Source organism: Rhamphochromis longiceps, linkage group LG15, assembly GCF_057381845.1.
Source record: "Rhamphochromis longiceps isolate RC_006_pf linkage group LG15, R_longiceps_female_GT1.1, whole genome shotgun sequence".
Classification (NCBI taxonomy): domain Eukaryota; kingdom Metazoa; phylum Chordata; class Actinopteri; order Cichliformes; family Cichlidae; genus Rhamphochromis; species Rhamphochromis longiceps.
In genome coordinates this window covers 35,396,106-35,410,209 of record NC_140571.1, presented here as the reverse complement: position 1 = coordinate 35,410,209, position 14,104 = coordinate 35,396,106, and the positions used below count along the sequence as shown (strand labels likewise).

The following is a 14,104-nucleotide window of genomic DNA, read 5'->3' as shown; positions in this document are numbered from 1 at the left end:
TGACATCACAACTGTACAGTACATGAAGCCATATTCACGCTGGTTCATTTTTTTGGTTTTAGATCATATCACACAGCTATTAAAATTAAATCACAACATACAGAAAGATGAAGCTCTTACCTACAGACAGACACCTGGCCTACCTCCAGCAGAGTGAGGGCATTGATAATCACTGCCAGGGATTCAAATGCCAGCTGTGCATGGACGCAGACACACAAACACACATGCAAGTTTTAATTAATGCAAACTTTAGATAAGATATGGGAAGCAAAAGTTGGGCATTATAGGGAAATGGCACATGAAAAACCATCAGTTAATAATAAGCACTAAATACACCGTTACTATTACTGATCGTTTCTGATCGGCATCTGATTGTAACTGGAGCCTCGAACCTGTTTAGAGTGGTTGTCCACCATGCTGGAGGAGTCGTCCACAGCCAGGCAGATCTGGTACTCTCTCTTGCTGGGCTTCGTCCGCCTTAACCAGATCTTGTCTTTGCGAAACTGACTGGCGATATAAGGGATCACCTTCCTCATGTTCAGACGCTTTCCTGTTCGGTAATCACCCCTGAGGACACGCACATATAAAGACACAAATATACAGTTGATACACACACACAGCATCAGCTCACATTAACAGTGGACCAGTTTCACCACAGCAGAGAGAATCAAGATTTCCTGTGTGCTTTACTGACTTTAGTTTGGCGGCCTGTGTGGGCTCCAAGATGAGACGGAGCTGCTCGCACAGCTGCTGAGAGAGAGCCGAGGTCAGAGTTTGGTACTGCTGCCACATGGAAGCCGCTACAGTCTCCTGAAACACAGCGACAGTTGCAGTTAATCACAGGAAAGAACCACGTTTTTCCTGTAAGCCATCACTCTGAGACGCTTTTCTTTTTTTTTATTATATAAAACACAAATGGGACACATTTAACTATTCCACCGTCTCCTGAGTGAAGCTTTGTGTTTTAGAAAATACATCAAATATATTCCCAACTTTCACATGATCCTCGTTATGTTCACAAGGACAGCATTTTTATTCAGATTTCCTTTATTTAAACATATTTGAATCTGCAGTGTGTTTGTGTCAGCATTCTTCAACAAATGCAACAAAAACGTATAAAAGACAAAACTTCTCAAGTCTCTTCTTCAGTTAACTGAAGAATAGCAGTGCAAGTCACACTTTCCTACGTGACAGCCACAGTTGAACATGTTTGGTTGAGTCTCCCGGGTCACCCTCACCTCCTCCTGAGTCCCCGGGGCCAGTTTGTGCCAGGCCTCCAGCTGCAGCTCCATCTCCCTCCTTGTTTCTTCTGGGTCTCTCCTCTGTGCTTTCTCCTGGCACATAAGCGCACACACAGACATACAGAGTTATCTTCACGTGTGTAACATTAAACTGATATGAACTGATGTGGAACTGAAGGCTTTGTGACTTTTTTAAATGTAATTAACTCTTTATGGCAGTCAGTGTACGAAAATCACAAGTGTAATGTGGCCTACACTTATTTACATCACTGTAAATCATCTCTTTGTCCACATTACTCAGTTATATGTAACAATAATCAATAATTAACAGTAATTTCAAATACGTTCACTTCTACAACACTTGACAGCAACTCCTTAGAGCGTACTGTGTACCTGCGCAGAGTCCAGAAGCAGCTCAGGAACAACATGAATTGTAGAGTCTGTGCTTCTGCTTGCTCGCTCTTCTTCTTCGGCTTGTTGTTTTTCTTTCCACCTCTCGTCCTCCTGCTCCTCTCCCTGCCTCTGGACCTCCATCTCTCCAGGGTCTACACCTGCAGTACAACAACACTAGTCAAGAGATTTTTTAAACTTCTCAGATGTGAAGCTTAAAAATTGTTGAAATGAAAAAAAAAAAACGAGCAGGAGAAGAAGAGAATTTGACACCTGTCTGGGAAGCCTTTGAGGAGTCCAGCTGTTCAGGCTTCAGCTCCTGGACCTCAGCCGCTTGCAGATCAACCTCCTGGTCCTCTGTCTCCATGGACAAATCCTCTTCTTTGTCATCTTCATCCTGGCCCCGAGGCCCTGCTGTGCTCTCCTGCTCTGCACTGGCCACATCTAGGTGCAGTCACACCAACAAACAACAGTTATGTACTTGCTTTGAAAGGCTTAGTTTAAACTCCAGCCAAACCATCACAGACTCAGCTTCCAGGTGATCACCTACCATATGTCTGAGTGTCATAGTTCTGGTCTCCGTGCTTAATGTGCTCGTACAGGTCTGACACCTGCTGGGTGTCGCTCTGCCTGTTGTTCTCGAGGCTCTCTTTGCTTCTTTCGACTGTGCGCAGGCGCTTGTTGACTGGCTTGTTGTAGTCGCCTATAGAGCGTTCACTATCTGCTTGGCCAGGTTTCCTCTTCAAGCTCTGGAAAGGAAAAAAAAACTTAATTAAGAGGAATAAAGGGACACCGAACAGCAGCGGTGAGGCAGAGAATTTTGCCACACCTGAGTCTGACTCTGAGTTTGTCTGTGTGAAGCCATTGTTGCTGTCAGCTTTGACTGGTGGCCCTCAGACTGGCTGGCGTCAGCTGCTCCACTGCCATGCTCCTGTAAAACCATAATAGCATAAATATAGATACAAAAATCATGGCAGACATATTTTATACATGTGTACAAAAACCAAACCCAGCTAAAGTTTGGTGTGGAGGGCTTCACCGCTCTGTGAAAGTAACCAAGCAATTTTTTTGGATGCCATCATCTACTGTAAATTGCTATACAAAACAGTGACACTTTTTCATCTATACACCTTCAGGACAATTTCTGAAACCATTAGCAGTTAATAATGTTTTTCACAAGTGCAAGTAAAACTCTACATCTAGGATCTATATTCTATATCTAGAAAGAGAAATTTGGACCTCTTCAGCGCAGCCATGGAGAGGGAGAAGCTTTCAAAATGCCCTTACCCACAACCCCACCAGGTGCCAGGAGTGGGCTTTGCAGCAACAGCAGCTGCTGTGAGGTCAGGCAGTGTGTGAGAGACCAAGATGCAGACAAGACCAGGACCAGGACCACAGTCTGCCAGGTAAGTTGAGGTAGAAAACCCAGAGGCCCTTGCAGTGACTATTGCAAAGAACGAGCCGTCGCATCCCAGGGAAGGAAAAAAGAAGTGTTCAACCTAGCACGCCTCCAGTATTCCCTGTCAGCTCTCTCTCCTACCTCATGGTTCAAAGGCTCCTGAGGTTCCCAGGTCATCAGGCCTCTCTCAGTCCCCCTCTCCTCTAGACTGGAGAGACGAGACTCTCCAAGTACTATCAAGAATCCACTGCATTGTGTTTTGGGGTAACAAAAGAAAAACTTGTGCTCCACACAGAACATATTATAAAATACAATACGTCAGCATTTGTGTGGCTCTCAAGCTGCACTGTGGCACACAAGAAGGCCCTTCAAGGGTGGACAACTTGTTTGTGTAACAGCTTCTCTGTCACACAAACAACCAATCAGAAAGAAGGGAGTCTCACCAGTGCTTTCACTCTTCCCACTTTCTCATTCAGAAGAAAGACAGATCGTCACACTCTGTCCTATTCTGTACTCTTTGTGTATTGAAGGAAAAAAGTACACATTCAGAACTGTCACACACAAAGCGCTCTGTCATTTAACTCACAATTCACATAGGCTAGGCATCAGGATATTCAGTCATATGCGGCCATCAAATATGCTCCTGATCACGGGAGACTCCGCTGTGAATCACTTCATAATCAATCAGAGTCACTTCGAGCCCACACAGAGTATCTGGAGCACAGTGTAGATTTGAATGTTACCTCTTTGGCCTCGTCTCTCTCCGAGGCTTCTCCTGCCAGCTCCACAGCAGTGTCGCTTTGAATGTTGTCCTCTCCTGTCTGACCGTCGGTGTCGTGCCATTTCCTCTCAGCGCACTCGGGCAGCTCCTCATCTTCACCACCACCTTCCTCCTCCTCCTATATACGCATTAAAAAAAAAAAAAAAAAAAAAAAAGGTCACATCAGTCAATACCGTTGCTCACGCCATGCATTGGTGTACTTATTTTGAACATGCACACCTTTGGCTCATGCCCTTTTTCATTTGATGAAGTCTTCGTGTCCTCGTCTCTTCCTGACTCCCGCTCCCTTTCCTCGTCCTTCTCTTCTTCATCTTTATCAGCCGAATCATCCTTTTCTGCTTCCTCTCCTCCCTCCTTCTCCTCTGCAGTTTCAGGCTCCCCATTGTTTTCTTCTCCATTTTGGTCCTTGTCCAGCTCCTCTGCTCCTTGCTCGTTTTCTCCTCCATCTTTCTCACCATCCTCCTCCTCATCCTGATCTGCTTCCATCCCTCTGTCATCGATGTTAAATGGATTATCCTCTGAAAAAGGAAAAAAATTGAATCATTCATTTTCAGCAATTTGTGACTTTTACATCTGTGAAAAGCTCTTTACAAATACACTTACTACACTTACTTGCTTACAATGACCCAGTCTAAAGCCAAAATTGAGCATCACATAAGACATCACTGATAATAAAGCATGCGTGTTTCTCGACTGTGTTAGTAAAGCTATAATTTAAGCAGCAGGCTTCACCTTCACCTTCACCCTCATCATTATCCTCTCCATCCTTGTCACCCTGGTCCAGATCGAGTTCCTCAGGCAGATCCATGGCCTCGGGCTCAGGTCTCTTGTCTTGTTGACCTTGGTAGGGGTCTACTTCATTTTCATCAAACTCTCTCTGGGACAAATAACAGAAACACAGAGCATGACACACTTGTCCATCCATGCAAATCCTGTTCTTCGCTCACACCGACATTTGCAGTTCAAAGCCCTAACGACTGTTTGTTGTCTATTACCGATTTTACTTTTGACACGTATTAAAATGGAAATCATGGGAGTTAGGTGAGAAGAAAAACCTCATCTCCTTGTTCATTGATCATGTCTTTCTCCTCTTCGTCCATCTGTTGGTCTTCATCCTGGTTCTTGTGATCTTTTTTGGGGTCTGCTGCATCCAGGTTGTCATCTTTGGCAACCAACTCAGACTCACCCTGAAAAAAAACATATGACCATTCATGATGTTACACAGAGAAAACTTTAACTAAAGCTTTCTGGTGGCTGCTTTATATAAATGAAGGTTTAAGATTGGATGCAAACTGCTCTGTCATATGTACTTTTTAAATTGTGTTAATGTTGTGGAGATACCTGATCCATGCCCTGACCAGACTCCTCCTCCTTGTCACTTCCTTCCTCCTCCCCCTCATCATCATCATCATCATCTCCCCACATTTTTTCATCCAGTGTATCTGTCTGGCCTTCACCCAGGTCACCCATTTTTTTGTCCAGTTCTTCGTCGTCCTCTTTATCTGATTCCTCGTCGTCACCTTCAGATCAAGCAAAGAAATGCAGAGAAAAAATTCAATCATGGTTACCAATTATCTTGTATAGAACCAGCTTGGGATTCCTCTGCTATCCAGCTTAACTGACCTGGTTCTTTCTCATCAGCGTCGCACATCTGGCCATCAAAGTCCTCTGACATCTCAACGGCATTGTCTTCTGACTTAATATCCTCTTTCTCATGCTGTTCAGTCTTTTCTTCCCCCTCCTTGAAGGTGTCCTCCAGCTAAAGGAAGCAAAGGGCAGGAAGACTTGAGTCAAAGTAAACAGTCATACAGTTCACACTACTTAGATGCCAGTATTTTCATCACCTGATCTTCATTCTCGATCTTGTCGCTGACATCTTTCGTGCCCTTTCCCTCTCCTATACCACCACCTTCATAATCGTGAAACTGTTCTGCTCCTTCTCCATCTCCAGCCATAAGCTCCTGAGGCAGGCAGAAACCCTGAAGGGGACACCACATCAACTGCTTAGTTAAAATTACACTGATGGCATTATTATTTCTTAAATAGGACCATGTGAGTACCTTCTGAGCGAGTTCAGTGAAGATGCTGGCCAGTACAGACAGAAGTTTGCCTGTGCTTCTATGTGCTCCCAGTGACACAGCCAGGTAGTAGCATACAAGGTCAGAGTAAATTCCTAGTAGAGGCTCCAGACGAACCAGCATCCTGCACGCCCTGTTTACCTCCTAAAAGTCAGCAGAAACATGTTAAGGTGAAGAGATTCTGAAGACAAAAAAGCCCTTTCATTGCACCTAAACAGATTTGAGTGCACTCAGACTTCCATTCACAGGTTAATATTTAATTCATTTAACCTATAATGAACTTATACTTTGAAAGCACATCTCTGAACAGTTCCAGATGTTCTTGGTACCTGGAAGTGTGGCGGCTGAGAGGAGTCCCTTTGTGTCTTTAGGTGGCACAGAAGCCTCTCCAGCCCAGTACTAACATCTCCCACACGCAGAGCCTCCACCTCAGCCTCCAGTTCCTCCTCCAGCAGGCGAGTCAGGTGACCAGGCTTTAGCAGGTCCTCCAGAGGCTCCTCCTTGTCCTCTTTGGCACCCTCTGAGATAATACATAAACGGAAGAGGTAACCATCATTGCATTATGAACACTGTATATACATTTGAACTGGCTGGAAACAGCCATATGCCAATGGCATGGTTGTAAGACCTACTAAGGATTTTATTCTCAGGATAAATTAAAACCACTTAGAATAACTGCCCCATCCACCACTGCTCTCTCATCCCTCATCTCCACCTCACTCTCTTGAACACAAGTCGGGGCTCTAATATTGAAAAATGTACATAAACATGTTTATATTATTCCAGCAAGTGTCCATTAAAAAATACATTTAAAAACAAATATAAACAAATTTGAATTCATTCTCACATTGCTCAACTATTATGTCACACGAGGCCAAGATTAATGACATCTACAGTAAGTATCCAGTTAGGCACCCCATTACTTTTAGGGTCAAGCACTAAACTAATATAATGCTTTCTGACTACCAATCCAACATTTTACCAGGTCCTAGGTTACCACTGCTGGTTTGAATGCAACCTTCTGACCTCTCTTGGTGTCTCCATGCTGCTCCCTTTGTTGTACTCTCTCCCGTTTCTTCACGAGTGTCTGGACAGAACACAACAATGTGTTGATGTTTGCTTCAAGCTCAGCAGAGAACTCCGTACAGAAGGTTTGCTGGTGATCTGTAAGGGAAATAAAATAAAACATGAACTGCTGACCCATCTGAAACACTGTTAGTTATTCGTGCAGCTGCTCAGTGCTTTGACCTGTGTCATCGTGTCCCAGGGAGAGCACATGAATCCTCCACGTGGTGAATTCTGTGACGGTGGCCTCCACCTGTCCTCTCACATACTGGAGACTCTGGATTACAGCTGGTTGGTTGTCTGGAGTGCCGACACACACATCTGAGGTGAAGATCTGCTCCACAATGGGCATCTGAGCCCCTATAGCTCCCAGACGGTTGAAGGCCGAACAGCATTCGGTAAAGTAGTTCCTGTGGGAAACAGCAGTACTGTTGCAACCGTTTTGTATTTGTTGCTGTAATGTTAGACTTGAAAAACGCCAGACAATAATGTCTTACCATGTATGAAGAACACCATCAGAGATTGGCTGTGCTGCACAGTCCAGCTCCACCTTCAGGCTCTGCGTCTGCTCCAGCATTGTAGTGACACGCTGATGTAGTTGGCACCATGCAGCGTCACCCCTCCTCATCAAGCAGCCAGGGGGTTGTCGCTGCGCTGCCAGTGGGGATGGACACCTCAGGGTGTGCTGCTTGCAGCTGCTCACCTCCTCCTTCTGAAGGTCTTCGGGGCAGCAGTGCAGCAACCAGGCCAGCTGCTGCAAAAGGGTATTACACTGGGCTGCGAGCGCTTGGCCCCTCTTCACCCAGTCCTGGAGAGAGGCTTGGGGTGGGAGGGTGCAGCCTGGCTCCTCACTCTGGCTTTGTAGGTAGGCCTTGATGCCCTGGACATTGTCAGTTAGCCTCCTGGGTGAAGTGATAACAATTAAGTTAGATGCTGCAAAGTTTCCATGGCAACATCTTATTTTTTTAGTTTGATATAAAACATAAATCTAAAAAGAAATAGTAATGGTGTTCTGACTGAATAGCCTGTGATGCACCTGTGCCACAGCAGCCTTTACTTCTAAAAGCAAACCTACACTTTGACATATAATGTTATACTAGCGTACTGACCTGAGATGGACCCATTGTTCAATGAGTTTGGCCAGCCGTCGCCTCTGTTTGAGGAGCAGCTTGAAGAGGTGAGAGGAGAAACCCCTGCATCGCTCTACATTCCCCAGACCCAGCTCCTACAGCAAACATTGACACACATGCATCACAATGAAGATAACACATGCTAAACTTTAAGTTCCTCATTGTGATGCTTGATTTTCATCTAGTTCATAGGTACAAGTGTAAGTTGTGCATGTCGCACCTTAGCAGCGTGCTGCAAAGCAGTCTGCAGGGCAGTGTTCCTGGCCCAAGACTGATAGAAGTACTTCTGACAGCCGTCCCATGCTGTCAGCAACTCAGCAAACAACCTACAATAGGAAAAAAGAGAAAACAGTGTCTCACTGCAAAACCAGAGCATGTCCACACAATTACAGGCGACGCTGTAGTTGGCCTTTTAATCTCTTCATTGTGCAGTATGTCACTGGCCATCTGTTCTGTAAAGCAATAGCTAGCTACATGTGTTGCTTGTTTGATAGAATCCATCCACACACTTCACGATTACATCCGTTCTTGAGTGTTGGAGTGTAATTCGTTTAATGTTGAGGTAACTACTGAAATATTAAAATCTACATTAATATTGTGGCTTACTTCTGTGTTTGTTTTAAGAACTTCAAAATAAAAGCACTGTTGCATGACAGAAAGATTAACCCTCATGCAGCGCACGAGGCACTGATTCAGAACAAGGCCTCTGTAAATAAGTTCTAATTACATGCTCTCTGCATTCTCCTGAGTCTTGACAGCTGAGAGAGCGGTCGTCATCTCCAGCGGCTGCATGTACAGAGCCTTCTCTGCATATGCTGTCCTGTTCCATATTAGGCCTTTGCGGTACGACAGACCTTAAAAGCCAATCATACAGAAAAAAAAATTAATTCTATTTAAAAAAAAAAGTATAGAAGTTAATTGAAAATGTAAGTCAGTGTGGGGAACCGACCTATTTCTGTGAGCATCTTGAACAGGTCAGACAATGCCCTCTGTTTCTGCTGTAGGATGTGCTTTATCTCAGCTTTCTGCTTGTCTTTATCTGCTGATGTGTTTATTGTGAGGCTCTGCAGGTCCCGCAAGTTGCTGATGACCTCGCCTGAAAGAAAAAATATTTATAAAGATTTTTTTTTTTTTTTACATTTACAGTATATATAAATAAAGGTTCACACACACACACAGTCCATTTAGCTGGATTTGAGCAGACAGTATGTCTGAACACCTCAGCATTTGTTTGGCTTTTTCTGTCACATCATCAATAAACACTAGTGTTCCACTGTCACTGGCAGCCATGCACGTCCAAGCCATCACACTGTCTCTGCCGTGTTTTACAGATGATGTGGTGTGCTTTAGATCATGAGCTGCTCCATGCCTTCTCCATACATTTTTCTTGCCATCATTCTAGTAGAGGTTAATCTTGGTTTCATCTGTCCAATCAATGTTTTTTAGACGTTTTTTAATTTTTTTTTTTTTAACAAAGTTCATTCTAGCCTTTCTGTTCTAATGGTGGTGCGTGCAGTGCTGAAGCCTGACCTTCCATGATGGTTCCTGACTGCTCCTCTTCTGCTGCCTGAGGTATCTTTTATCCTCACTAATTTCAAGCTAATCTTTTCCCCACTTTGTTATTATGAGGTATTGTGTACTGAATTTTAGAGATCAATAATGAATTTAATCCATTTTGGAATAAGTGTGTAACAAAACAAAAATATGGAGCATGTGAAGCACTCAGGCATTTACAAGAATATTCAGGTGTATGTTAACACAATGTCATATTTTTCCCAGAAAACAACATCCTAAGATCCCGAGGTCAATGTGGTGGCTGTAACTCAGAACGCAGAGCTAATGTACTAATCGGAAGGTTGGGGGTTGCCAGACAAGGGAAGGACAATGAAATGAAGACACTATTAGAGTATAAAAGTGCCTACAAAAAACCCCAAAACAAAACAAACAATAAAAAAAAAAAAACACAACAAGAAGGGAATCGTATAAGTTGCTTGGAAGAAATAATATGTAAGCACGGCTCATCTCTGCAAAGTTGCCAAACCATGTTTGGTGAAAACTAAACGTATCCGAGCCATGCAACATAACAGTGACTCCAAGCACAGCACCAATCTACAGAATAATGATTCTGGTGGTTGTTGGTTTAGTTAAAATCCAGACTTCAATCCTTAAGACAGCTGTGCATAAATAAACCCACCAACCTTGATGAACTGCACCAAAATTCCTCCACAACATTTTGAGAGAATAGTAGTCCAACTGAAAACGGCTACTCGTCAAGGTTCTTGCTGCTTAAGGTGTTTCCACAATTTATCCAATTAGATGTACTTTTTTGTCGTTTTTCAAAGGACTTCATAGAGTGCTTACATGACTGCAGTTGTAGCCTGCAGTAGTAGGCTTCAGTAATCTATACTCTAATGTCAGGACAGTCACAGGATGGTGTCGAGTCCAACAACATAACTGAATTATTTCAACTGTGATTTTAACTATCCAGCAGTAGCTTTCTCACCAGTGAAGCAGTCCAAGTCTTCAGCCAGCTCAGGGACAGGGTTTTTCTTCAGCAGCTGGATGCACATCTTCTTCATCTTCCTGGACAGTACAGGCAGAGATATTTGTAGAGAAGAAGCTTTGAATCCTTCTTCTTCTTCTCCATCAGTCTAAAATATAAAAACATAGTTGAGTGATTAAAAAAAATGTTGAAAGAGAAAATTAAAGACACTGTGTGTTCTGTGAGATCTGTACCTGTAGAATCCTGCACTTTAAAGGCAGGGTGCTCTTTAGCAACTGGTGAACTCTGTGGATGGGTATTTCCTGTGGGTTAGCGTCCACACTGTCCAAGCTCGCGCCGCTTCCCTGCTCCACCAGAGCAGGAATACTCGGACCATTCAAAGCCTCTTCAAACTGCTTGATAAACTTGAAGAGTGTACTGAAAATCATAAGGTGATTACCATTAAAGCAGTCATTTATATATTGTTACACTTGGCTGAGGCTCAACTATCTTGACTTGCTACAGGTCAAGATCATTGTGGTCAACTAAAACTAAAATTAAAATCTGGTGCAACAAACATTTTAGTCAACCAAATAAATAAGACCCCACTAACATTTGCACTTAAAAAAAAAACAAAACTTAAAAAACTGTAATAAAAATATGTATCAAATGTGTTTAATTTTATTAATCTAGATAACACTGCTTAACAGCCAGATGAGGCGACTCTTGTTCATACTGATTTAGGATGTCCACACGAATCAATTCACATTGTTGTGTCTACTGGAATACTGAACCTTCCAACTTCTTGGAAGCTATTATTTAAACAGTAAAAATGAAACTGAAACTAGACACCTGAACCTGGAAGCTAACTGTGAAACAAATGCCGGCCACATACCGATGGGTCTTCTCCACTGACTGTTTGATGGACCAAAAATTGACATCATTCCATTTGCAGATCTTGACAAAGTCCTAAGAATACAAATTCATATGTAAGACAATGACAGAAAACTTTGCAGTGAAGTTCAGAGATTCAGAGGCAAGTTTGAATAAGTGTTAAGAGTTTGATAAGATTTATAGGGATATACCTTGAGGTCCTTTTCAATGGTCTGCCTGTGTTGAGTAATTTTGGTTTGAATGCCTTGAGAAAACTGATTGTAGTATTTGTACAGGTTCCAGAGAAGACTGGACAAAGGCTCTGTAAAAGCAAGCAGTACTGTGTCAGAATAAACTCAAGTACATGTTAAATGACACCTGAGATAAAAACAAAGTCCACGGTGATGTGAAATGTGTGATTTCGAAATTTCAGCAAAAGGCCGTTTCAGTGCTGGTCCAGTAAGCAGGTCTGAATGTGTAGTGTACAGGAAACAGCAGTGATAGCTGACCTTGCCCGGACTGCGGGGGGACCAGCAGGAGGTGGCAGTGGAATGTGAGCAACATGTTCAGACGAGTGTGGAACTCCCCCAGGGTGGAGCCCTCCAGAAAGGCCTGAAGGGTGGAGGACACTGAAGACAGGGAAAGGTGTTCTACCCCTTCAGCTGGAGAGGAAGACAATAATAAATATCTCTTGGCATCCTTTATTTCCTTGTGCTTTAAATTTGAAAGTTTGAAGTTAAATGCACCAGTATTTTCTGCAGTTTGCATCTCACAGAAATACAGACAGAGAAGCAGAGATAGATCCTCGCTTCCCTTCAGCTGATAAAATTTACACCTTTAATCTGATATTCACCCCCCCCAGAAGATTTATTTTTATTTTATTATATTAATTTTTAATTAATTAACACCTTTAATAAGACCACCACACTGAATCAGCACACACAGATTTGTTAGCTTGTACCTGTACAAGTCTCCGTCCTCTGTTCCTCTAGGTATCGCTCCAGCAGCTGGTAGACAGAGAACCAGTGTTTGGTGGACTTCTCTGTGTGACGCTTCATTGCATTGTCAAGACTGCGCGACCAACAACTACAACACAAAAACCAGAGTTAAAAAGCTCCTTATCACAGTGCTTAATTTATGAGCTAGTTAGTGATTGGTTTATATCCAAAAAGTAACAAGTGAATGGATTTATTCATCTTTGTCTTACCTGAGCTCCAGCTTGCGCCACTGAATAATGAGCTGTGTGACGGGTTCCAGTTCCTTCCGCAGAGACACTGAACGGCTGGCGTTATTCTCCCAGTCCTAATGAGGGGAGCAAGGAAAATCAAAGAAAACAGAAATAGATGAGCCCTGTACAATAGGCTCATTTGGATGACCCAATGTCTGCTATTGATGGGCCTCGTTTACTAAAGTATGTAGCAAAATTATTGCTATATGTTTACAAAAAAAAAAAGGAGCGGCTGTGTCAAGTTACAAATGAAATGTGCTGACAGACAGAGGGGTAAAAATGAAAGGTCATCAGACCGTAAGAAAAATAATTAAAAAAAAAAAAAATGGTGGGTGACAAAGAGCAGTTATAAAAAGAAATTCACTGCAATATCAAAAATACTGGTGGATGCCAGCGCTACCTCTCAGCCTCATATATCTCTCTAGAGAGATAGATAGATAGATAGAGATATATCTATCTATCTCTCTAGAGAGATCTCTATATATCTATATATCTCTATATATCTATATATCTATATATATATCTCTATATATCTATATATATATCTCTATATATCTATATATATATCTCTATATATCTATATATATATCTCTATATATATATATATATATATATATATATATATATATATATATATATATATATATATATATATATATCTATCTATCTATCTATCTATCTATCTATATCTATATATATATATATATATCTATCTATCTATCTATATCTATATCTATATATATATATATATATATATATATATATATATATATATATCTCTATCTCTGTTGGAATGCTACTACGCAAGTAACCCCGGCGGAAGGGGCTACATGAATAGGATGAGGGACCTATGGATTCTTCGATACCCAACATCCACAATGACGGCGAAACAACTAGTAGCTCAGTGTTCCAACATTCGAAAGAAGGGACTGCTCTCACAGCTAGAGATTGACGAGGTACAACACAAATGCTACGGCAAGGAGGAGCCAGGACGCCAGGTCAGGGGGACGATATCATCACCCCCACCCGAGATTGGGTACATAGCCCCAAGTGCGATAGGAGAAGGATTGTTGAGTGCGAGAGGAACTGACCTGAAAAATAGGATCATGGCCAAGCTTGAAACCTGGATCCCCCGTAGCCGGTTACCAAGATTACGTGAAGTACCCTCAGAAGGTCTGCTAGATGATGTTAATGCAGCACTACGGGCAATACCTACAACCACGATTACCGACACTAACAAGCTGATCTACAATACGGCAGCAGTGATCAGTGAGATGCTTGGCTACAAGTTGAACAGCGACAAGGGGCAGTACCCTCCATGGAGAAGGAGGCTAGAGGGCAAGATCAAAGTAGCACGGAGGGAGGTTAGCCAACTAACGGAGTTGCAGCAAGGTGCGACAAATAAGGTGCCTAAGAAATACAGCAAGCTGTCCATAC

General features: G+C 42.7%; 1 protein-coding gene across 3 annotated transcripts in view; it reads right to left on the bottom strand.

Annotated features, from left to right (window-relative positions):
* The window catches only part of mdn1 (midasin AAA ATPase 1), a 59,866-nt gene that overhangs the window by 3,403 nt on the left and 42,359 nt on the right, over window positions 1-14,104 (bottom strand). For 2 of the 3 annotated variants that reach the window (XM_085381593.1, XM_085381592.1), the window contains exons 68-98: window positions 12,647-12,741; window positions 12,401-12,525; window positions 11,949-12,101; window positions 11,652-11,761; window positions 11,462-11,535; window positions 10,821-11,004; window positions 10,588-10,735; window positions 9,034-9,180; window positions 8,812-8,938; window positions 8,305-8,410; window positions 8,064-8,179; window positions 7,452-7,856; window positions 7,138-7,364; window positions 6,916-7,053; window positions 6,219-6,409; window positions 5,872-6,033; window positions 5,656-5,790; window positions 5,435-5,570; window positions 5,153-5,331; window positions 4,867-4,998; window positions 4,544-4,688; window positions 4,031-4,329; window positions 3,774-3,929; window positions 2,461-2,562; window positions 2,182-2,380; window positions 1,905-2,075; window positions 1,635-1,792; window positions 1,239-1,334; window positions 695-810; window positions 393-567; window positions 121-194 (exon numbers count right to left, since the gene is read on the bottom strand). In XM_085381593.1, the coding sequence (XP_085237719.1) occupies window positions 121-194; window positions 393-567; window positions 695-810; window positions 1,239-1,334; window positions 1,635-1,792; window positions 1,905-2,075; window positions 2,182-2,380; window positions 2,461-2,562; window positions 3,774-3,929; window positions 4,031-4,329; window positions 4,544-4,688; window positions 4,867-4,998; window positions 5,153-5,331; window positions 5,435-5,570; window positions 5,656-5,790; window positions 5,872-6,033; window positions 6,219-6,409; window positions 6,916-7,053; window positions 7,138-7,364; window positions 7,452-7,856; window positions 8,064-8,179; window positions 8,305-8,410; window positions 8,812-8,938; window positions 9,034-9,180; window positions 10,588-10,735; window positions 10,821-11,004; window positions 11,462-11,535; window positions 11,652-11,761; window positions 11,949-12,101; window positions 12,401-12,525; window positions 12,647-12,741 (4,781 nt within the window). The remainder of the gene's footprint in view (window positions 1-120; window positions 195-392; window positions 568-694; window positions 811-1,238; window positions 1,335-1,634; window positions 1,793-1,904; window positions 2,076-2,181; window positions 2,381-2,460; window positions 2,563-3,773; window positions 3,930-4,030; window positions 4,330-4,543; window positions 4,689-4,866; window positions 4,999-5,152; window positions 5,332-5,434; window positions 5,571-5,655; window positions 5,791-5,871; window positions 6,034-6,218; window positions 6,410-6,915; window positions 7,054-7,137; window positions 7,365-7,451; window positions 7,857-8,063; window positions 8,180-8,304; window positions 8,411-8,811; window positions 8,939-9,033; window positions 9,181-10,587; window positions 10,736-10,820; window positions 11,005-11,461; window positions 11,536-11,651; window positions 11,762-11,948; window positions 12,102-12,400; window positions 12,526-12,646; window positions 12,742-14,104) is intronic. The other variant, XM_085381594.1, reaches the window with a different exon arrangement.